General features: G+C 46.6%; 1 protein-coding gene across 1 annotated transcript in view; it reads right to left on the bottom strand.

The window, feature by feature from the left end:
* Positions 1-11,550: 11,550 nt before the first annotated feature.
* Positions 11,551-25,172, bottom strand: part of HDAC3 (histone deacetylase 3) — a 50,800-nt gene continuing 37,178 nt past the window's right edge. The window contains exons 10-15 of the mRNA XM_066590629.1: positions 24,181-24,245; positions 22,798-22,887; positions 21,417-21,475; positions 19,568-19,647; positions 13,818-13,975; positions 11,551-12,160 (exon numbers count right to left, since the gene is read on the bottom strand). Of these exons, the coding sequence (XP_066446726.1) occupies positions 12,091-12,160; positions 13,818-13,975; positions 19,568-19,647; positions 21,417-21,475; positions 22,798-22,887; positions 24,181-24,245 (522 nt within the window). The 3' untranslated portion in view covers positions 11,551-12,090. The remainder of the gene's footprint in view (positions 12,161-13,817; positions 13,976-19,567; positions 19,648-21,416; positions 21,476-22,797; positions 22,888-24,180; positions 24,246-25,172) is intronic.

The following is a 25,172-nucleotide window of genomic DNA, read 5'->3' as shown; positions in this document are numbered from 1 at the left end:
AAAAAAAATCCCTTCCCTAGAAGAAAGTGTTGGAATCAAATGAAAGTTTCTCTGTGATTGTAACATTGATATAAGAAAGTGATTACAGTATCAGAGCAAAAGGATCATTTATTGTGGAAAACTGAGCACTCGAAGGTAGGCTCTAGGACCCTGTTGCACCGCCTCTAGCTTGGATATAAGATGTGATACAGGTGAGCATGGAGGCTCTAGTACTGTGTTGCACCGCCTCTAGCTTGTATGTAAGATGTGGTACGGGTGGGCATTGAGGCTCTGGTACCCTGTTGTACAGCCTCTAGCTTGGATACAAGATGTGATATGGGCAGTCATGGAAGCATTAGTACCCTGTTGTACCGCCTCTAGCTTGGATATAAGATGTGATACAGGTGCACAGGAGGGCTCTAGGACCCTGTTGTACTGCCTGTAGCTTGGATACAAGATGTGATACAGGCGGGTATGGAGGCTCTGGTACCCTGTTGCACTGCCTCTATCTTGGATGTAAGATGTGATACAGGTGAGTATGGAGGCTCTTGTACCCTGTTGTGTCGCCTCTAGCTTTTATGTAAGTATTGGTACGGGTCGGCATGGAGACACTAGTATCCTGTTAGACTGCCTCTAGCTTGGATGTAAGATGTGATACGGACAGGCGGTGAGGCTCTGGTACCCTGTTATATAGCCTTTAGCTTGGATACAAGATGTGATATGGGCAGTCATGGAAGCATTAGTACCCTGTTGTACCGCCTCTAGCTTGGATACTAGATGTGATACAGGTGGACAGGAGGGCTCTAGGACCCTGTTGTACTGACTGTAGCTTGGATACAACATGTGATACTGGCGGGTATGGAGGCTCTAGTACCCTGCTTTACCCTCTCTAGCTTGGCAGCTTGGATGCAAGATGTAATACGGGTGGGCATGGAGACTCCAGTACCCTTTTTTACCGCCCTTATAGCTTGGATGTAAGATGTGGTACGGGTGGGCATGGAGACTACAGTACCCTTTTTTACCGCCCTTATAGCTTGGATGTAAGATGTGGTAAGGGTGGGCATGGAGACTACAGTACCCTGTTGCACCGCCCTTATAGCTTGGATGTAAGATGTGGTAAGGGTGGGCATGGAGACTACAGTACCCTTTTGCACCGCCCTTATAGCTTGGATGTAAGATGTGGTAAGGGTGGGCATGGAGACTACAGTACCCTGTTGCACCGCCCTTATAGCTTGGATGTAAGATGTGATACAGGTGCACATGAGGGCTCTAGGACCCTGTTGTACTGCCTGTAGCTTGGATACAACATGTGATACGGGTGGGCCTGGAGGCTCTAGTACCCTGTTGCACCGCCTCTAGCTTGGATGTAACATGTGGTACGGGTGGACATGGAAACGCTAGTATCCTATTAGACTGCCTCTAGCTTGCATGTAAGATATGATACAGACAGGCATTGAGGCTCTGGTTCCCTGTTGTATAGCCTCTAGCTTGGATACAAGATGAGATATGGCCAGTCATGGAAGCATTAGTACCCTTTTGTACCGCCTCTAGCTTGGATACAAGATGTGATAAAGGCGGATAGGAGGGCTCTAGGACCCTATTGTACTGCCTGTAGCTTTGATACAAAATGTGATACGGGTGGGCATGGAGACTCTAGTACCCTGTTGCACCGCCTCTAGCTTGGATGTAAGATGTGATACAGGTGCACAGGAGGGCTCTAGGACCCTGTTGTACTGCCTGTAGCTTGGATACAACATGTGATATGGGCAGTCATGGAAGCATTCGTACCCTGTTTTACTGCCTTTGGCTTGGATACAAGATGTGATACAGGCGGGCTCTAGGAGCCTGTTATAGTGCCTGTAGCTTGGATACAACACATGATACGGGCGAGTACGGAGGCTCTAGTACCCTGCTGTACCCTCTCTAGCTTGGATACAAAATGTCATACAGGTGGGCATGGAGACTCTAGTACCCTGTTGCACCGCTTCTAGCTTGGATGTAAGATGTGATACAGGTGCAGAGGAGGGCGCTAGGACCCTGTTGTACTGCCTGTAGCTTGGATACAACATGTGACACGGGTGGGCATGAAGGCTCTAGTACCCTGTTGCACAGCCTCTAGCTTGGATATAAGATGTGATACAGGTGAGTATGGAGGCTCTTGTACCCTGTTGTGTCGCCTCTAGCTTGTATGAAAAATGTGGTACGGGTGGGCATGGAGACGCTAGTATACTGTTAGACCGCCTCTAGCTTGGATGAAAGATATGATACGGGCAGGCATTTAGGCTCTGGTACCCTGTTGTACAGCCTTTAGCTTGGATACAAGATGTGATATGGGCAGTCATGGAAGCATTAGTACCCTTTTGTACCGCCTCTAGCTTGGATACAAGATGTGATACAGGCGGACAGGAGGGCTCTAGGACCCTTTTGTACTGCCTGTAGCTTGGATACAACATGTGATACAGGCGGGTACGGAGGCTCTAGTACTGTGTTGCACTGCCTCTAGCTTGTATATAAGATATGGTACGGGTGGGCATGGAAACGTTAGTATCCTGTTAGACTGCCTCTAGCTTGCATGAAAGATGTGATACGGACAGGCATTGAGGCTCTGGTAACCTGTTGTACAGCCTCAAGCTTGGATACACGATGTGATACAGGCGGACAGGAGAGCTCTAGGACCCTGTTGTACTGCCTGTAGCTTGGATACATCATGTGATACAGGCGGGTACGGAGGCTCTAGTAGCCTGCTGTACCCTGTCTAGCTTGGATACAAGATGTAATACGGGTGCACATGGACACTCCAGTACCCTGTTGCACCGCCCTTATAGCTTGGATGTAAGATGTGATACAGGTGCACAGGAGGGCTCTAGGATCCTGTTGTACTGCCTGTAGCTTGAATACAACATGTGATACGGGCGGGCATGGAAGCTCTAGTACCATGTTGCACTGCCTCTAGCTTGGATGTAAGATGTGATAAAGCTAAGCATGGAGGCTCTAGTACCCTGTGGCACCACTTCTAGCTTGGATGTAAGATGTGATACAGGTGAGCATGGAGGCTCTAGCACTGTGTTGCACCGCCTCTAGCTTGGATACTAGATGTGATACAGGCGGACAGAAGGGCTCTAGGTCCCTCTTGAACTGCCTGTAGCTTGGATACAACATGTGATACAGGCGGGTACGGAGGCTCTAGTACCCTGCTGTACCCTCTCTAGCTTGGATACAAGATGTAATACGGGTGCGCATAGAGACTCCAGTACCCATTTGCCCCGCCCTTATAGCTTGGATGCAAGATGTGGTACGGGTGGGCATGGAAACGCTAGTATCCTGTTAGACTGCCTCTAGCTTGAATGTAAGATGTGATACGGACAGGCATTGAGGCTCTGATACCCTGTTGTACAGCCCCTAGCTTGGATACAAGATGTTATACAGGCGGACAGGAGAGCTCTTGGACCCTGTTGTACTGCCTGTAGCTTGGATAGAACATGTGATACAGGCGGGTACGGAGGCTCTAGTACCCTGCTGTACCCTCTCTTGCTTGGATACAAGATGTAATACGGATGGGCATGGAGACTCTAGTACCCAGTTGCACCGCCCTTATAGCTTAGATGTAAGATGTGATACAGGTGCACATGAGGGCTCTAGGACCCTGTCGTACTGCCTGCAGCTTGGATACAACATGTGATACGGGTGGGCCTGGAGGCTCTAGTACCCTGTTGCACCGCCTCTAGCTTGGATATAAGATGTGATACAGGTGAGCATGGAGGCTCTAGTACTGTGTTGCACCGCCTCTAACTTGGATGTAAGATGTGGTACGGGTGGGCATGGAGACGCTAGTATCCTGTTAGACTGCCTCTAGCTTTCATGTAAGATGTTATACGGACAGGCATTGAGGCTCTGGTACGCTGTTGTATAGCCTCTAGCTTGGATACAAGATGTGATATGGGCAGTCATGGAAGCATTAGTACCCTGTTGTACCGCCTCTAGCTTGGATACAAGATGTGATACAGGCGGACAGCAGGGCTCTAGGGCCCTGTTATACTGCCTGTGGCTTGGATACAACATGTGCTACGGTCGGATACGGAGGCTCTGGTACCCTGCTGTACTCTCTCCAGCTTGAATACAAGATGTGATACGGGTGGGCATAGAGACTTTAGTACCCTGTTGCACCGCCTCTAGCTTGGATGTTAAATGTGATACAGGTGCACAGAAGGGCTCTAGGACCCTGTTCCACTGCCGGTAGCTTGGATACAACATGTGATACGGGTGGGCATGAAGGCTCTAGTACCCTGTTGCACTGCCTCTAGCTTGTATGTACGATGTGATACAGGTGAGTATGGAGGCTCTTGTACCCTGTTGGGTCGCCTCTAGCTTGTATGTAAGTATTGGTATGGGTCGGCATGGAGACACTAGTATCCTGTTAGACCGCCTCTAGCTTGGATGTAAAATGTGATACGGACAGGCATTGAGGCTCTTGTACCCTGTTGTATAGCCTCTAGCTTGGATACAAGATGTGATACAAGAGGACAGGAGGGCTCTAGGACCCTGTTGTACTGCCTGTAGCTTGGATGTAAAATGTGATACGGACAGGCATTGAGGCTCTTGTACCCTGTTGTATAGCCTCTAGCTTGGATACAAGATGTGATACAAGAGGACAGGAGGGCTCTAGGACCCTGTTGTACTGCCTGTAGCTTGGATACAACATGTGATACAGGCGGGTACGGAAGCTCTAGTACCCTGCTGTACCCTCTCTAGCTTGGTAGCTTGGATACAAGATGTAATACGGGTGGGCATGGAGACTACAGTACCCTGTTGCACCGCCCTTATAGCTTGGATGTAAGATGTGATACAGGTGCACATGAGGGCTCTAGGACCCTGTTGTACTGTCTGTAGCTTGGATACAACATGTGATACGGGTCGGCCTGGAGGCTCTAGTACCCTGTTGCACCGCCTCTAGCTTGGATGTAAGATGTGGTACGGGTGGGCATGGAAACGCTAGTATCCTGTTAGACTGTCTCTAGCTTGCATGTAAGATGTGATACGGACAGGCATTGAGGCTCTGGTACGCTGTTGTATAGCCTCTAGCTTGGATACAAGATGTGATATGGGCAGTCATGGAAGCATTAGTACCCTGTTGCACCGCCTCTAGCTTGGATGTAAGATGTGATACAGGCGGATAGGAGGGCTCTAGGACCCTGTTGTGCTGCCTGTAGCTTGGATGCAACATGTGATACAGGCGGGTACGTAGGCTCTAGTTCCCTGCTGTACCCTCTCTAGCTTAGATACAAGATGTAATATGGGTGGGCATGGAGACTCCAATACCCTGTTGCATCGCCCTTATAGCTTGGATGTAAGATGTGATACAGGTGCATAGGAGGGCTCTAGGACCCTGTTGTACTGCCTGTAGCTTGGATACAATATGTGATACGGGTGGGCATGGAAGCTCTAGTACCATGTTGCACTGCCTCTAGCTTGGATGTAAGATGTGATAAAGGTAAGCATGGAGGCTCTAGCACTCTGTATGGTCGCCTGTAGCTTGTATGTAAGATGTGGAATGGGTCGGCAAGGAGACGCTAGTATCCTGTTTGAACGCCTCTAGCTTGGATGTAAGACGTGATACAGGCAGCCATTGAGGCTCTGGTACCCTGTTGTACAGCCTCTAGCTTGGGTACAAGATGTGATACAGGCGGACAGGAGGGCTCTAGTACCCTGTTGTACTGCCTGTAGCTTGGATGCAACATGTGATACAGCTGGGTACGGAGGCTCTAGTACCCTGCTGTACCCTCTCTAGCTTGGATACTAGATGTAATACGGGTGGGCATGGAGACTCCAGTACCCTGTTGCACTGCCCTTATAGCTTTCTATGTAAGATGTGATACAGGTGCACAGAAGGGCTCTAGGACCCTGTTGTACTGCCTGTAGCTTGGATACAACATGTGATACGGGTGGGCCTGGAGGCTCTAGTACCCTGTTGCACCGCCTCTAGCTTGGATATAAGATGTGATACAGGTGAGCATGGAGGCTCTAGTACTGTGGTACACCGCCTCTAGCTTGTATGTAAGATATAGTACGGGTGGGCATGTAGACGCTAGTATCCTGTTAGACTGCCTCTAGCTTGCATGTAACATGTGATACGGACAGGCATTGAGGCTCTGGTACCCTGTTGTACAGCCTCTAGCTTGGATACAAGATGTGATATGGGCAGTCATGGAAGCATTAGTAACCTTTTGTACCGCCTCTAGCTTGGATAGAAGATGTGATACAGGCGGACAGCAGGGCTCCGGACCCTCTTGTACTGCCTGTAGCTTGGATAAAACATGTGCTACAGGCGGATTCGGAGGCTCTGGTACCCTGCTGTACACTCTCTAGCTTGGATACAAAATGTGATACGGGTGGGCATGGAGACTTTAGTACCCTGTTGCACCGTCACTAGCTTGGATGTAAGATGTGATACAGGTGCAGAGGAGGGCTCTAGGACCCTTTTCTACTGCCGGTAGCTTGGATACAACATGTGATACTGGTGGGTATGAAGGCTCTAGTACCCTGTTGCACTGCCTCTAGCTTGGATGTAAGATGAGATACCGGTGAGTATGGAGGCTCTTGTACCCTGTTGGGTCGCCTCTAGCTTGTATGTAAGTATTGGTACGGGTCGGCATGGAGACACTAGTATCCTGTTAGACCGCCTCTAGTTTGGATGTAAAATGTGATACGGACAGGCATTGAGGCTCTGGTACCCTGTTGTATAGCCTCTAGCTTGGATACAAGATGTGATATGGGCAGTCATGGAAGCATTAGTACCCTGTTGTACCACCTCTAGCTTGGATACTAGATGTGATACAGGCGGACAGGAGGGCTCTAGGACCCTGTTGTACTGCCTGTAGCTTGGATACAACATGTGATACAGGCGGGTACGGAGGCTCTAGTACCCTGCTGTACCCTCTCTAGCTTGGTAGCTTGGATACAAGATGTAATACGGGTGGGCATGGAGACTCCAGTACCCTGTTGCACCGCCCTTATAGCTTGGATATAAGATGTGATACAAGTGTACATGAGGGCTCTAGGACCCTGGGCTCTAGGACCCTGTTGTACTGCCTGTAGCTTGGATACAACATGTGATACGGTTGAGCCTGGAGGCGCTAGTACCCTGTTGCACTGCCTCTAGCTTGGATATAAGATGTGATACAGGTGAGCATGGAGGCTCTAGTACTGTGTTGCACCGTCTCTAGCTTGTATGTAAGATATGGTACAGGTGGGCATGGAGACGCTAGTATCCTGTTAGAATGCCTCTAGCTTGCATGTAAGATGTGATATGGACAGGAATTGAGGCTCTGGTACCCTATTGTACAACCTCTAGCTTGGATACAAGATGTGATACAGGCAAACAGGTGGGCTCTAGGACCCTGTGTGCTGCCTGTAGCTTGGATACAACATGTGATACAGGCGAGTACGTAGGCTCTAGTACCCTGCTGTACCCTCTCTAGCTTGGATACAAGATGTAATACGGGTGGGCATGGAGACTCCAGTACCCTGTTGCACCGCCCTTATAGCTTGGATGTAAGATGTGATACAGGTGCACAGGAGGGCTCTAGGACCCTGCTGTACTGCCTGTAGCTTGGATACAACATGTGATACGGGTGGACCTGGAGGCTCTAGTACCCTGTTGAACGGCTTCTAGCTGGGATGTAAGATGTGATACAGGTGAGCATGGAGGCAGTAGTACTGTGTTGCACCGCCTCTAGCTTGTATGTAAGATGGGATACGAACAGGCATTGAAGCTCTGGTACCCTGTTGTACAGCCTCTAGCTTGGATACAACATGTGATAAAGGCGGACAGGAGGGCTCTAGGACCCTGTTGTACTGCCTGCAGCTTGGATACAACAAGTGATACGGGCGGGCATGGAGACTCCAGTACCGTGTTTCATCGCCCTTAGAGCTTGGATGTAAGATGTGATGCAGGTGCACAGGAGCGCTCTAGGACCCTGTTGTATCCAAGCTACAGGCAGTACAACATGTGATACAGGTGGACCTGGAGGCTCTAGTACCCTGTTGCACCGCCTCTAGCTTGGATGTAAGATGTGGTACGGGTGGGCATGGAAACACTATTATCCTGTTAGACTGCCTCTAGCTTGCATGTAAGATGTGATACGGACAGGGATTGAGTTTCTGGTACCCTGTTATATAGCCTCTAGCTTGGATACAAGATGTGATATGGGCAGTCATGGAAGCATTAGTACCCTGTTGTACAGCCTCTAGCTTGGATTCAAGATGTGATACAGGCGGGCTCTATGACCCTGTTGTACTGCCTGTAGCTTGGATACAACATGTGATACGGGCGGGTACGGAGGCTCTAGTACCCTGCTGTACTCTCTCTACCTTGGATGTAAGATGTGATGCAGGTAAGCATGGAGGCTCTAGTATCCTGTTAGACCGCCTCTAGCTTGGATGTAAGATATGATACGGGCAGGCATTGAGGCTCTGGTACGCTGTTGTACAGCCTTTAGCTTGGATACAAGATGTGATACGGGTGGGCATGGAGATTCCAGTACCCTGTTGCACTTCCCTTATAGCTTGGATGTAAGATATTATACAAGTGCATAGGAGGGCTCTAGGACCCTGTTGTACTGCCTGCAGCTTGGATACAACATGTGATACGGGTGGGCCTGGAGGCTCTAGTACCCTTTTGCACCACCTCTAGCTTGGATATAGGATGTGATACAAGTGAGGATGGAGGCTCTAGTACTGTGGTGCACCGCCTCTAGCTTGTATGTAAGATATGGTACGGGTGGGCATGGAGACGCTAGTATCCTGTTAGACTGCCTCTAGCTTGCATGTAATATGTGATACGGACAGGCATTGAGGCTCTAGTACCCTGTTGTACAGCCTCTAGCACCCTGTTGTACAGCCTCTAGCTTGGATACAAGATGTGATATGGGCAGTCATGGAAGCATTAGTACCCTGTTGTACCGCCTCTAGCTTGGATAGAAGATGTGATACAGGTGGATAGCAGGGCTCTAGGAACCTGTTGTACTGCCTGTAGCTTGGATACAACATGTGCTACGAGCGGATACGGAGGCTCTGGTACCCTGCTGTACCCTCTCTAGCTAGGATACAAAATGTGATACGAGTGGGCATGAAGACTTTAGTACCATGTTGCACCGCCACTAGCTTGGATTTAAGATGTGATACAGGTGCCGAGGAGGGCTCTAGGACCCTGTTCTACTGCTGGTAGCTTGGATACAACATGTGATACGGGTGGGCATGAAGGCTCTAGTACCCTGTTGCACAGCCTCTAGCTTGGATATAAGATGTGATACAGGTGAGTATGGAGGCTCTTGTACCCTGTTGGGTCGCCTCTAGCTTGTATGTAAGTATTGGTATGGGTCAGCATGGTGACACTAGTATCCTGTTAGACCGCCTCTAGTTTGGATGTAAAATGTGATACGGACAAGCATTGAGGCTCTGGTACCCTATTGTATAGCCTCTAGCTTGGATACAAGATGTGATATGGGCAGTCATGGAAGCATTAGTACCCTGTTGTACCGCCTCTAGCTTAGATACTAGATGTGATACAGGCGGACAGGAGGGCTCTAGGACCCTGTTGTACTGCCTGTAGCTTGGATACAGCATGTGATACAGGCGGGTACGGAGGCTCTAGTACCCTGCTGTACCCTCTCTAGCGTGGATACAAGATGTAATACGGGTGCGCATGGAGACTCCAGTACCCTGTTGCACCGCCCTTATAGCTTGGATGTAAGATGTGGTAAGGGTGGGCATGGAGACTTTAGTACCCTGTTGCACTGCCCTTATAGCTTGGATGTAAGATGTGATACAGGTGCACATGAGGGCTCTAGGACCCTGTTGTACTGCCTGCAGCTTGGATACATGTGATACGGGTGGGCCTGGAGGCTCTAGTACCCTGTTGCACCGCCCTTATAGCTTGGATGTAAGATGTGATACAGGTGCACAGGAGGGCTCTAGGACCCTGTTGTACTGCCTCTAGCTTGGATGTAAGATGTGATACGGGCAGGCATTGAGGCTCTGGTATAGCACTGCAACTCCAGCGGTCCCTCTGGTCTTTGTTTACAAGGCGGTACCATAGCAACACCACAAAGCGACGTTATGTCAGCAGTATAGTACATGACCATTAACTGGCAGCAGCAGTATGAAGCGTCACTGCTGCATGTATGTAAAGCAAGACCAGCAGGGAAGCGCAGGAGCAGCAGCACTGGAGCACCAGGGAATACAAGAGGAGAGTTCTGGTTCTTTTTCTTGCAGCTAGGTTAATTTTTTTTACCTATAAACATAGGTAATGCTAAAGAGAAAGTATTGTTTAAGGTGGGGCGAACACTTGTTTAAAATTCTAAAACTCTTTGGTGTTGTAAACGTGTTACCATGATTGTGGCTCTCAAAATGCAGGAAACCAGGATCGCTGGAAGTATTATTCTATTGAGGGCCAATAGTCCATTGGATTGGAGAATCCACCCACAGAGTGCTAGCAAAACTCCAAGAAGCGGTCTTACAAATTTGATAAATAAAGTACTCTACTCCTGATGTAGAAACCGTGCCACACAACCAGATGGATGGTCTAACCCTACAGAAATATATGCCAGCTGTACCAGGGTTTCCCAAAGTGTGCTTCATAGAGCCCTTGGGGCTCCACGAGAGCTTCCCAGGGGCTCCGATGAAGTGTCCAGGTTCCCGCTCTACTCACCCCTATCGCCGTGTCTGGATAGTCTGTATTGAGGAAATCAGCACGCAGGACCTGCGGCCGCGATAGCAACGCAGATCTCATAAGCGGACTCCGTTGCTATGCCGAGCACAGGTCCTGCATGCTGATTTCCTTAGTACAGACTGTCATGACACCGCTACAGAGGTGAGTAGAGCCGAGACCAATGGCAGATTATAATAAGGCCGATTGGGACGACCGTCCTGGGCCAGAGACTCCAAGATGGCCCATGGCCATCCTAATTGTACCTATTGTAATCTGCACTGCTAAACCTCTCCATGCATCTGAAGAGCACAGCAGCAATGAGGGACCCTATCACTGCAATAGGGGGCGCCCTAGCACTACTGGGGTCACAATGGGGGCCCCTAATACTACTGGGGCAGCAATGAGGGACCCCAATACTACTGGGTCCACAATCGGGATGCTATTACTACTGGAGCACCAATGGGAGAAGCTATTACTACTGGGCCCACCAATATCGGGGGTGGGGGGAGTCTCCACAAAAAACGTGCGGATATTGACATATGCACCATAACCGCATGGTTTTCGTGGAGATTTAATACCGCAGCATGTCAATAGCCCATCTAGTGCTCCAGCATTCCCTCAAGGTTTTTTTTATATTTTTCTATTTTTTAACGGCCCTGTCCTTTATATAACGATGGAGATAAAAATCATATTGTGATAAGCCCCACCCCTTACCACGCCCCTAACCCACCCTTAGGTCTCTACAAGAAACGTTTGATTTAAAAAGGGCAGCACTGCTGAAAAAGTTTGGGAACCACTGGTCTATACCAAGCCATTAGAAATAAAAAAAAAAAGTGTAATTTGTGTTTATAATTAAAATGAGAAAAGACGGCATATTAAAAATCTTTATGTTGTTCCCTACATATTTACAATTGTAAAGTCTTCTATAAGCATTCTTCCTCTGAGATTACGTTAGTTCAGCAAATGAACAGTCTTTACAGTAAGAAGTGCCAACTACAAACAAAACTAAGTGCTCCACAAGGGTCTTTTGCTATAGCGGATCTGAGCAATGAAAGTCGGTTTTATCAAAACAATACAACTTGTTTTGGGGAGATAAAAAATACTCCCTCACTCCGATAAAGGTGAAGCATCGTCTTATCGGTCACATGACTCCAACATCCAAAAACAGCCTCGACTGCAGTTAAGTAAAAGCTTCATTGTGGTCTTCATACAGAGAAGTCAAATTGCAAAAATTAATCTTTAAAATCCCAATATTAAAATGAAATAAAAATTGTGCATCTTTGCTGGAGAGCAAAAACTAATCTGGTCCAAAAATCTTCAGAAAAAAAAATACTGTAAATATTGGTCATAAAACTGACAATGCAAAGGCTCAAGTGTCTGATATGGGTGCTGCGGGGAAATCCGGATCAAATCTCAACATCGCTCTCCTTGTCATTGTCATGATCCCCATCGTAAAATTCATTCGAAGCTTCGGGCCTAGAAATAGAATAAGAATCATCAGTGCAGATTATTTCCAACATAGGGGATTTTATTTATTTTTATGCACTTTGAACTCAAGCAATTATATAAGGTTTTGTTCACACTACTGTCAGAGGTGCCATTATAAGTCGCTGTTGGCAGTTCTTTTCTTCGATCAAAATGACGGCAACCACAACAGAACCCATAAATCAATAGGGATCGACTGGATGATGCCGATACCTGTCATCTAACAGATCCAGCAATGCATTGTGACTTCTAATGTCAATGGAACCCACAATGGTAAATTAAACTCTTCCTAAGGCCCAATGTCTACAGGCAGATGTGATCTGCGGAATCCACACGGATCACCCAGGTGGAAGATCCGCAACTCAAGCCACCCAATAGGGAAGCATGGGCGTCGGCAGCTGAATTAAAGCATGTGGATTTGTTTTGCAGACCTTTTGGTATGGAAAACAATTCGCAGCACGCTCCATTTCAGTGCAGTTCCCGCACAGACAGCTTCCAGTGAAGTCAATGGTAGCCATCCGATCTGCGACCCGTCCACAATTGAATTGCAGACGGGCCGCGGAAAAGCATAAGTTTAAAAAAAAACAAAAAAACTCCACTGTGCATGTGTGGCAGCGTGCCGGGCAGCACTTCTGCACACATCCATAGTGAAGAAAATAGAAGTCCCGAATAGGCACACAGAAGACCCAGACGGGTAAGCAGTGTCCTCAGCTGTGAGCAGGGTCAGATTCCGCTGTGGGCTTCCACATACAGAATGGGCTGGGCTGACCATAACTGCAAGATGCACCTGAGGGACTTAGACACAACTTGCATCGAATAGCACATAACAAGGTGTCAGACATACACAGACAATACACATTAAGGGTGGGGGGGGGGGGGGGGGGGGGTTGCTTGTCCCATTTTCCATCTATGAAAACAGACGACCATAGGACGTGCCAGGAGTTTATATTTTCATGCAGACCATGGTTCCATGTGAAAAATGTGTATAACCTTGTAGACTATAATGGGGCTGTGTACTGTCTGTAGAATTACACAGACAGCACACAGCTCAAAAATACGACCGTGAGCCTCTCAACCTAAAATAGATTAATCTGGAGAGATAAATGTTTGGTGTCGGTTCACACGAGCGTATACGCAAAAGGCTGCGTGTATAACGCAGTGTGAGCCAGCGGTGAGCAGTCACATCTCTGCGTACAGCAGCAATTTTGCACTGAGCATGACCGCATATCTCACACATGCTGTCATTTTTTTTTCCCCACTCTGTCGCTTAGCGACATTGCATGTAAACGCCTCACATAGGCAATTATATAGTGTATGTACAGCATTTATTACGCTCCCATAGAGAACAGAACTCTGCTGTGTATCTTTTTTATGTGCCTATTATACGCAATAAAATACACTAATGTAAGTGGGTCAGTGAAAATCAATGTACTTTCATTGACTCCATTCTCTGCATATTATGCGATGAAATTACGCTTGTGTGAGCCCCCCCATAGAGTGATATATAGATATGAGATTGAGAGACATAAAGTTAATGTGAATAATGCTGTTTTAGATTATGTAATGTTAATTCTCATATATTACACTGATACAGTTGGATTTACAAATACCCTTAGAGTTAAAGAGCCAGTTACTATACAAGAACTACCTAGTATAACTGTCCTCTGCTCCTCTGTCCTCGGGATCCGCTTCATCTGTACGGTCATAACTCAGAAGATCAGATGGGACATCATGGATCTGGACGCTGGGAGCATGGTTCAACATCTTCAAGTTTTCAAAAATTGTCTGTCTAATTTGATCTAAATACTACAGGAAGAAGAAGGAAAAAAAAAAAAAGATAGGTTTAGCAAATATGGCTCTTTTTTCCAAAGGATGTAGACACGCGATGGCACAGAAAATGCAAGAAAAACACTTGTATTTTAACCATTTGCTATCCATTTTTGGATTCAGGGTTTCCTAGGGGTTTTTCCCTTTCTGCCATTATACAATGGTGCCATCTGCTGGCTAGAGCCAGCATTGCGGTATATGACAAGCTGGAGAGGCCCTCGACAACAGAGTGGCCAGTAAGAATACCCTGCCGGACATCCTCCGACATTGGAGCTGTACAGCCTTCAATTAGAATGTCTTTAGACGTCAGACAGTGGATTGGAAAGGATTAACCCCTTAGTGACGAAGCCTGTTTGCGCCTTAGTGACGGAGCCAAATTTTGGAAATCTGACATGCGTCGTTCAACGTAGCATAACTCCATAAAGGCTTTACATATCCAAGTGATTCTGACATTGTTTTTTCGCCACATGTTGTACTTCATTTAGGTTGTAAAAAGAGACCGATATAATTTGTGTATATTTATTAAAAGTACCAATATTGGAAAAATTTGGAAAAAATTGTCATTTTTTCACATTTTCAACCGTAATATCTCAAATATGTCCAAACATACTGTACAAATTTTTGATAAGATAAATATTTCCATCTGTTTACTTTATTCTGAATGCACACTTGAAAAACTTTTGTGTTTTTTTTAACCATTTAGAGGACATACAAATTTAACATTACTTTTCAGCATTTTGAGGGACACTTTGCTTTCCTGCACCAAACCAAGTTTGCAAAGGCTCATAAGTGTCAGAATAATAGATACCCCCTCAAATGACCCCATTTTAAAAACTACACCCCTTAATGTATTCACTGAGGGGTGTCATGAGTATTTTGACCCCACCAGTTTTTTTCAGAAATTAATTCAATTTAGAGGAGAAAAAATAAAATTTCATATTTTTGCAAATATGTCATTTTAAAGACATATTTTTTTCCTATAGAGCCCATGAAAATGAGGATTTACACACCAAAATGGATACCCCCGTTTCTCCCGTGTTCAGAAACATACCCATTGTGGCCCTAATCTTATGTCTGGATGCACAACGGGACCCAAAATGAAAGGAGTAGTCGGTGTCTTTCAGAACATAAATTTTGCTTGAAGGCGTTTTAGGCCCCATAGCACTTTGTAGAGCTCTTGAGCGGCCAAAACCAAAGAGAGCCCCCACCAGTGACCCCATTTTGAAAACTAGACCCCTTAACGAATTTATCTAGGGGTGTACTGCCCATTTTGACCCCACAGTTTTTGAATGAATTCAAGCCAAGCAAAAGGAAAAAATTGTGATTTTCGTTTTTTTGTCAATTCTGTCATTTTAAAAACAGCTTTTTTTGTACAGCACACACATGAATGGAGCCTTGCACCCCAAAATGGATACCCCTGTTTCTCCCGTGTTCAGAGACATACCCATTGTGGCCCTAATCTTATGTCTGGATGCACAACGGGGACCAAAACCAAAGGAGTAGTCGGTGGTTTTCAGAACATAAATTTTCCTTGAAGGCGTTTTAGGCCCCATAGCACATTTGTAGAGCTCTTGAGTGGCCAAAACCAAAGAGAACCCCCACAAATGACCCCATTTTGAAAACTAGACCCCTTAACGAATTTATCTAGGGGTGTACTGCCCATTTTGACCCCACAGTTTTTGAAAGAATTGAAGCAAAGCAAAAGGAAAAAATTGTGATTTTCGTTTTTTTGTCAATTCTGTCATTTTAAAAACAGCTTTTTTTGTACAGCACACACATGAATGAAGACTTGCACCCCAAAATAGATACCCCAGTTTGTCCCGTGTTCAGAAACATACCTATTGTGGCCCTAATCTTTTGTCTGGATGCACAACGGGGCCCAAAATGAAAGGAGTAATCGGTGGCTTTCAGAACAGAAATTTAGCATGAAGGTGATTTAGGCCCCATTGCCTACTTGTAGAGCCCTTGAGCGGCCAAAACGACAGAGAGCCCCCACAAATGACCCCATTTTGAAAACTAGACCCCCTAACGAATTTATCTAGGGGTGTACTGTGTATTTTTACACTACAATTTTTGAATAAATCTAAGCAAAGCAGTAGGAGAAAAATTACAATTTTCATTATTTCGGCAGTTGTATCAATTTAAAAACAGTTTTTTTTGTACAGCACACATAGGAATGAAGACTTTCACCCCAAAGTGGATACCCCCGTTTGTCCCGTGTTCAGAACCATAACCCTTGTAACCCTAATCTACTTAAAGGACACATGGCTAGGCCTATAATGGATGGAGCACCCGTTGGATTTCAGGGTACAAAGGTATAAATTCCAGGCCCCATTGCCCACTTACAGAGCCATTGAGCGTCCAAAACGATAAAACACCCCAACAAATGACCCCCATTTTAAAAACTAGACCCCTTAATGAATTCATCTAGGGGTGTACTGCGTATTTTGACCCCACAGTATTTGAATAAATCTAAGCAAAGCAGAAGGAAAAAATTACGATTTTCATTTTTTTGGCAATTTTGTCAATTTAAAAGCCGTTTTTTTTGTACAGTGTACATAGGAATGAAGACTTTCACCCCAAAATGTATATACCCCCGTTTGTTCCGTGTTCAAAAACATACCCCTTGTGGCCCTAATCTACTTACAGGAGACATGGCTAGGCCCATAATGGAGGGAATGCCCGCTGGATTTCAGGGCACAACTGAATACATTCCAGGCCCCATTGCCCACTTGTACGGAATAAAAATTGACACCTTAAAAAACTATCCTCCCCCCCACACACACACACACCCACCCCTACCGCTCCGCCCTTTTCGGCGTTACCCAAATCTTAGATAAAAGTAACAATGTGAACTGTGTAATATTTCCAAAGACGGGTAATTACAGAGGCTGGTTGGGATGGGTACATGGGGCTATAAAACCGTGTATCCCCCCTCCTCTCATGCGTTTTGGGGGTATTTCTTGACCTCAGTGGCGGGTATGGGTGTAAAAAGTGGCGCTCTGTGAGTCTCCGTAAGCTTAATGAGATGCGGCGGTCTCACACAGAAGGCGCTCAACAAGCTGCTCCTGGAACTGCAGGAAGGCGAGCGTTCCCGGGGCTTCTTGTTAATTACGGATTACAGGTAGCGGTCTGAATAACGCCGGGCTCACACAGCCGTAGGTGGAATCTGCTTGCGGAGGCCCGCAGCGGATCCCAGCTGTGAGCCCGGCTGTGACCCTGCGTACGGCCACGTAATGTACTGCGCATAACTGCTTACTCACACAGGCGGTCATACGCAGTATATATATATTTTTTTGGTTGTATTTTCCGCACCGTCGCTTAGCGATGACACGGGTACCCGCAGCCCGTATACAAGGTAGTTACGTATGGGCAGCGGGTATATCCACGACCATGGAGCACAATTGGCTCTATGTTGCCAATATCCGCAGTAAAATAGAACCTGCTGCGGTCTCTTTTCTGCGAGTGGATTACGCAATTCCAACCCACTAATGTGAGCGGAATTGTGTAATCCAATGCGATTGATCTGCGTATTACCGCGGATCAGACGCATGCGGAATCCGTAATTCCTATCCGGTCATGTGAGACCGACCTAAGGTAGATCGCTACCTTTTTTTCACGTGACCGGGGAACGCTCAACGAGGCCACCCGTCACTGCTGCAGGCTCTCGGCCACCGTTGGTCGCCTGGAGCAAGGAGATTTTAAATTTCCTGAGCTCCCCGACTGCTGCGCATGTGTCCGATGTTTTGCCGGCGGTCGCATGCGCAGAATCCGGGAACGTTCACGGAAGAAGATTGTGTCGGGTCGCAAATACGGAGGCCTCCGGCAAAAAGTTTCATCTCCTCTCACCGATCGCATCAGTGAGGGGAGATGAACCTTCACCTTTTTTTTACTTTTACGTGATCGCCATTATCCATTGGATAACGGCGAACACGTGATCAGGAACGGCTCATCGCGGCCCCCCGTGAAATCTCCAGGCTCTCGGCTAAGTTTTGTAGCCAGGAGCAGGGAGATTTTAAATTACCACGGCTTTTGCGCATGCACCTGCCATATTGGCGACGGGCGCGTGCGCAGAAGCTGGGGTAAGGTCCGCGGATAAATCCGCGGGCCTTAGGTACGTCATTTCATCCTCCCTCATGGATATGATCCGTGGGGGGAGATGAAATGCAAGTTTTTTGCACTTTTTTTATTTAACTTTTTGCACTTTTTTTTTTACTTTTTACCCCTTTTTTTATTTTTATTTTTTAACTTTTTGCACTTTTTTTTTTACTTTACATGATCACTGTCATCCATTGGATGACAGTGATCATGTCCCCAGTGACATCCCTCTGCTCTTGGCTACACATGGCAGCCAAGAGCAGAGGGATTTTTAATTTCCCGGGGCTCGAGCCCCTCTGTGCACGCGCCCGATGTCAATCATCGGGCGCGCATGCGCAGACCGGGATTTCGGGTCCCGGGACATCGCAGAGGACCGGGGGTGAGTATTTTCACCTCCCCTCATGGATCCGTTCCATGAGGGGAGGTGAAACCTTACTTTTTTTTAACTTTTTCAACTTTTTCGCGATCGCCGCTATCTAATCGACAGCGGCGATCGCGGGCCCGGGGACCGCTCACAGCGGTCCCCGGTAACACCTCCTGGCTCCCGGCTACCTTCAGGAGCCGGGAGCCAGGAGATTTTAAATTTGCCGGGGGCTCCCGGGCTTCTGCGCATGCGCGTGACGTCATCGTCTGGCGCGCATGCGCAGAAGGCCGCCGGCGGGTCCGGGAGGACGAGATCTCCGTGGGACACCGCCGACAAGCCGGGTAAGTAATTTCAGCTGCCCTGGTGGAGCCGATCCAGCAGGGCAGCTGAAGAACTAACTTTTTTGACAGTTTTCTTTACTTTTTTGCGATCGGCGCTAGCCATTGGCTAGCGCCGATCGCAATGCCGGGGGGGGACTGCCCGCATCCTGGGATGACAGCTCCATGCTGTCGGCTACCTGCGGGCACCGACAGCATGGAGCTGTCACGTCCTCAGGCCAGTGGGCAATAATCCAAAGAGGATGCATAAAACTACGTCCTCTAGGATTAAGGCCCACTTTCTGAGGACGTAGTTTCCCGATGGGGCAGTCGTTAAGGGGTTAAAAGGGTAAAAGCAGGTGAAACTGGGGCCCAAGCCATTAATCAAATTAATTTGATTAATAGCAGTTCTGCTGAAGCATATTAACGCCACATCCCCCTGTTGGCGAAGCCAAAGGAAAGCGAGGTGTGCAGGATGCGGGGAGTGGAGCAGTGTACTGGATGCTGATGAGCCTGCGTGTAGTGCAAGAATCAAGCATAGTACTGATCGACCGCTTGGTTTATGCAATATACAAGCTTAGCACCGACTGGCTGAAGCTTATCTTTAATTCTGATAATCATTATATATTGCAAAACAATTACTGTGCGTGCGATTCCTTAATGTAGAAGTGTCGAGCTTATTTTGAGAAAAAACACCCTAAAACGGATAGGGTGTTATACCTATAAGTAGACTACGGCTAAGAGACAAGAACATCCCTATGAAGGTCTATGCATTGATAAAACTCATCTCACCTGTCGTGTGTTCTGATTTTCAATCCTAGTGCTGACATCGGGGTGAAGGGTGAAATCTGGTGCAAAATATTCAAAGTATTCTGAAAAATAAAGAATAATCTAAGCAAACTGAGGCATGTAAACATCCATAGTGATCAGGTCCTTATTAAAGGATCACTGGAAGTACTATTCTATTGAGGGCTAATAGCCCACTGGATTGCAGAATCCACCCACCGAGTGCTAGCGAAATGCCAAGAAGCGGTCTTACAAATTTGATAAATAAAAATATTGGCACTCTCTACTCCTGATGTAGAAACCGTGCCACCCAACCAGATGGCCAATCTAACCCTACAGAAATGTATGCCAGCTTGTAGTCTCTGGGACCCAAGTGGCCCTTGCTGTACTGGTTTCTACGTTACAGCCATCCAGATAACAGAACTTGCTTCTTTATAGTTCCTAGGATCTTGATAAAAGAGGGAAGAATGATTTCAAGAAAGGAACATATTACACGTAGAGGAGACAACCAGCAGACAAGCCTAAGCATAGGTTGTAGTTTCAGCTCTAAACTGAATTAGGAGAATTTATGTAGATCGCTGGTCACGTAAAAACTCCCAGCTGAAGTCAAAGTAACAATTATCCTAAGGAACAGTATTCTAATAAAGGATGAAATCAAAAGGTTAACACTTTCCAATCCAATTTGTAGCTCGGTTTCCAAGGGGGCTTACTCTTTTTCTGCAATTATAAAATGGCACTATCTGCTGGCTAAAGCTAGTACTGCATGAGGTGACACGTTGGATAGGCTCCGACAGCAGAGAGGCTGGCAATATACAGTAAGAGAACCCCGACGGACGTCTTCCAACATCGGAGCTGTACAGCCTTAAAACATAATGTCTTCAGAGGTCAGACAGTGGATTGGAAAGGGTTAAGGCACCTTATGGCTACGCCTTCACGTAAGAATGTGGCTTCAGAAAGAAAGTTGCTTAGACAAAAATTTTCGATGGGAGGCAGTATTCACCCACTCTTACACAATGTAACCTCCATATACCCAAAACCACCCACATGTTCTGATGGTTGCATAAGAACAAGAGAGCAGTCTTGCCTCGGCCATCTTTACCCGGGCTGTTACTGAAAGTGTATGGCGGGGAAAAAGAAGCTTCAACTACTGACTTTTCTATTGAAGATCACAGGCTAAACCCAGAGGCCATAAGACATAGGCCAAACCACAGTCCATTAACGCTGTAGGCATGGAGTCCAGAGGCTATTCAGCCGTAGCCAGAGGCCATCAGGTCCCGAGTCCGGAGATTGAGCACTCGGAGAGCAAATCTCTTATTGTTTTTAATCTTGTAGAGATAAGGCAAAAGTGAAATTAAATCCCTTGTAACTGCAAGGTAAATCCAATACAGATTGTCTGAAGATCCTCTTTGAAAGCTGTCATTTCTTCCCCCAGCTCCCTGCTTCCCAATCAGTGGTGATAGTAGGAGACGCATGGGTGGTGGTGGTGGTGGAGATTTCACATACAGTAACACAGGATCCTTTGAGCAAAGAACCTTCCTGACCTCCAGAGCCAGGGGAGACTTGCATAAAACAGGTAATCTCACATGCCACTGAGCTTGGAAGTGAGCCCTGCTGTCCATACCTTTAGAGTTTGGGAGAAAACTTTAAAAGAACTAAATAGTTGAGCAGCTGCTACCTCAGCAATTTCCAACCTGTCCTATCGATAAGAAATAGGAACTGAAAAGGTGAAGGGTGTTCCTTCCTCCAAAGAGATCTGGGAAGTTCCTGTTTCCTGTCTGGAAGGAGGCAAGCACTCTCATAGGTGCAGTCATGGACGTAAGAGAAAAACTAGTATGTATCAGACACAAGCACTTACCACTATAAGGCAACTCTTCACTAATTGTTTCATCCACTAGTAATGAGGTTTCATAAGTCCTGAAAAGCAACACAAACTTATCCAGTGACTCCAGCATATTTATTAAATATAAGAAACTGTATGGAACTTTCTGACATACATTGTGTTTGAATTGAATAGTGTGTAAATTAAACCTTACGTATCAAGACAAGTAATCATTTATGAGTTAGAAAGGGCAAGAGCACAGGTCTCTAATTTTAAGATTCTATGTCTCTAGCACTCCTCTATACGGCTAGATTGCACAACCCAGCAGCTGTGTGGCCGGGTCACAGTCAGGGGGGTTTGCATTTGTCAGATCTACAGCTTATAATTACTGTCTCATCTGTGTGTATGTTCTCAGTGCGGGGATATATGTTATCTCACACTATACAGAACCTTCAGCTTCTATGTGTATCCTGAGGGGGAAAAAAAAAATCAGCTCTTCCGTACCGGGCCCAGATGACTAGCAGGCAAATACAGATTTGATTTTGAATATGCAGGGGTTGGTGGTGGCAGGAAAATGGTCTCACAGAACTATACTTATTGCAAGACAGAGTGCAGGCTTGCTTCTAAGGCCTCATGTCCACGGCACGTGCAGATTTCTGCAGCAGAAGACCTGCGAGTTAGTGCGGAAATAATTTTTACATACTTGCTGGCAATTGGGTTTTTTCTTTTTTAACACCCCCCCCCCCCCCCCACTCGCCCACCCCCGCAGATGTACTGCAGATTGTTTGCACTGAAAAAAAAAAAAAATTGCAAGCCTAAAGTGACTGCCTTCTGCCTCCTCCCCACCTTCCTGGTTGTTCTCCAAGCAACCAGAGAGGTATCTGCCTACAAATCCGTAACTGAATTGCGGATGCATTTCGGATCGCTTGCTTACATAGAGATCAATGGAGCCCATCCGTGGCAAAAATGGAGCATGCTGCGATTTCTTTTCTGCACAAAAAATACGCAAAATAAATCTGCATGTGCATAGAGGTGCGGGCGCTCCATGCTTTCCTATGGGTGGCTTGAACTGCGGATCTTCCATGTGGGTGCATATCACGGATTCTGCAAATCAAATCCGCCTGTAGACATGAGGCCGTAGTCAAGCACAATGCTCACTATGCGGGGTGTGTACTGTGGAGGACATAATGCATACCCGGTCCACAGATACCCATATATGTGACTGGGGATTTTAGTTCCTTATATGCAGGGCATACTAAAAAAGGCGCAGATAGTAAGACAAAGTTTACCACAAATGGGAGGAGGATACTGTGGCGCCTGCACGTGTGTGTCTACTAAAATATACACAATAGCTGATGAATATCTAATATTTCACTAATAGCTACGTACGTTTATTTTAAACTCTACAGATACTCACCAGCAACGCGCTACGTTGCGGACAGTATAACCGCCTCCTCCAAGTACAAGCAGGGGAATATTAAAACTTTTCACATATTGAACACAGTCACTATGGATAAAACAAAAAAGCATAAGCCATAAATAACCGTCCCTTTACATACATACTATGTACACTGCGGGGAGCAAAAAACACAACTGGACTTTGAAAAATGTCTTTTTTTCCCTCCCAAAAACAGCGTTGCATATATCCACAGTAGTGAATGGGACTGAACTGCAATACCACTCATAATCTATGGACAGGTGTGGCGCTGTTTTCTGAAAGGAAAAAGCCCTGTTTATCTAACATTTAAAGGGGTTGTCCCGCGCCGAAACGGGGGTTTTTTTTTTCAACCCCCCCCCCCCGTTCGGCGCGAGACAACCCCGATGCAGGGAAGTAAAGAAAGTTTACCGGAGCGCTTACCTTAATCCCCGCGCTCCGGTGACTTCAATACTTACCGCTGAAGATGGCCGCCGGGATCCTCTGTCTTCGTGGACCGCAGCTCTTCTGTGCGGTCCACTGCCGATTCCAGCCTCCTGATTGGCTGGAATCGGCACGTGACGGGGCGGAGCTACACGGAGCCGCTCTCTGGCACGAGCGGCTCCATAGAAGACTGCTGAAGACCCGGACTGCGCAAGCGCGGCTAATTTGGCCATCGGAGGCCAAAAATTAGTCGGCACCATGGAGACGAGGACGCTAGCAACGGAGCAGGTAAGTAAAAAACTTTTTATAACTTCTGTATGGCTCATAATTAATGCACAATGTATATTACAAAGTGCATTATTATGGCCATACAGAAGTGTATAGACCCACTTGCTGCCTCGGGACAACCCCTTTAATGCACACCACCAAATACAAATGGTGTATTGAAGCACTTGGTGATGAGTTCACAATAGATCACAAGTACATCATTGAATTTGGTGATGCAATTTAAAAGGTCTCATGACTAATCTACACCTAGTAGAGCCAGAAGAGATGTCAAAACCAGGCGGCATTGCATCCCCTGGATTTGGGTCGTAGCATGAAAGTAAAATATGTAGAAACATTATTAGTGTAACCTATAGGGCTTCTTCTGGTAGGCCTGAGAACAAAAGAAAGATTTACATATCTATACATATTTAATACAGTTGGCCATGTTCATGTATCCATCCGGCTCCATGTGGCGTCTCAGTTGGAAGTTCCAGCATATTTGATGGAAAGAAGAGCAAAACATGTTCCTATCAAAATGATGAAAACCCACCGGGCGCTGGAAATATCCAGAGACTAACCCATAGTGTACAGAAAGACGACCAGAACAAATGACTGAAGTGCTACTATAACTTCTTTGCCCATGGCAAACAGAATAAGGATGAGTGTCCAGCTTACCCGTGTCCCCTTATACTCAGGTTAAAACATCCTAGTCGATCACAGCCAAGTGAGTCAGCGCCGCACTAGATGGGGGGAAAAAAAAAAATCAGATGATCGATTACATTACAAGGAAATAACCAGTACTTTTAGCAAAACAGGTAATTACCTCCAAACCATTACAAAACGCCTAACAAAATATTTCTGTATGCAAAACCATCTAGATGTGCTGCATAATGTCTATAACTGAGATGAAGCAGCCCTGGTCTGTACATGCGATATCTACGGGAGGGGATTCCATTACAGGAAAGTACGGCAATTGAAATCTATCCTTTAAAGGGGCTATAGAGCCGCACAGATGGGGAGCTCATTACACCTCCTTTAGGCTAATGTCACACGGGCGAGTGCAATATCGGGCCATGAAACTCAGCCCAATATCGCGCTCAGGAACATGCGATTTCCTTGCGGATGCGAGGTGCTTTTGTGTTAAAAACGCCTCGCATAACTTCATGGAAGAAGCAATCCTCTGGATCAGCAAATGTTTCCTATTGTTTTCAATGGGAATCCTCGCATCGCTGGCCCTTCGCACAGCGTGCAATGTTTTCCCCGGCCCCACTGAAAACAATGGGCGAGGCGTTCCGAAGGAAAACCCAAAGATGGAACATGCTGCGTTTTTTTTTTTTTTTCCTGCACCAGGATAAAAAAAAAAAAAGCTCATGTATATGGCCCCATACAAAAGAATGGTGTTCATATTCGTGCGTCTCCCAACGCACAAATCTCACGCTATTTTGTAGGCCGTGCGAAAATGGAGTGCCGCACTTCCTTCAGTACATTAGTAGTATGAGTGCTAAGCAGGTATCAGTAGAGACTACAGTCACTTTACACTGAAAGCAATAGCATAAGGATTTAAATGGAGGCTACACAGATGTGAATACAAGGCAAGAATGAAACTCCTCCTCTACACATCCGTGTTCAGACAGAAGCAAATTGCTTCCACCGGGTGAGGGAGTGGG

The sequence above is a fragment of the Eleutherodactylus coqui genome, chromosome 2, assembly GCF_035609145.1.
Source record: "Eleutherodactylus coqui strain aEleCoq1 chromosome 2, aEleCoq1.hap1, whole genome shotgun sequence".
NCBI lineage: Eukaryota > Metazoa > Chordata > Amphibia > Anura > Eleutherodactylidae > Eleutherodactylus > Eleutherodactylus coqui.
The sequence above is the reverse complement of the archived record's forward strand: the minus strand, read 5'-3'. Positions and strand labels throughout refer to the sequence as shown.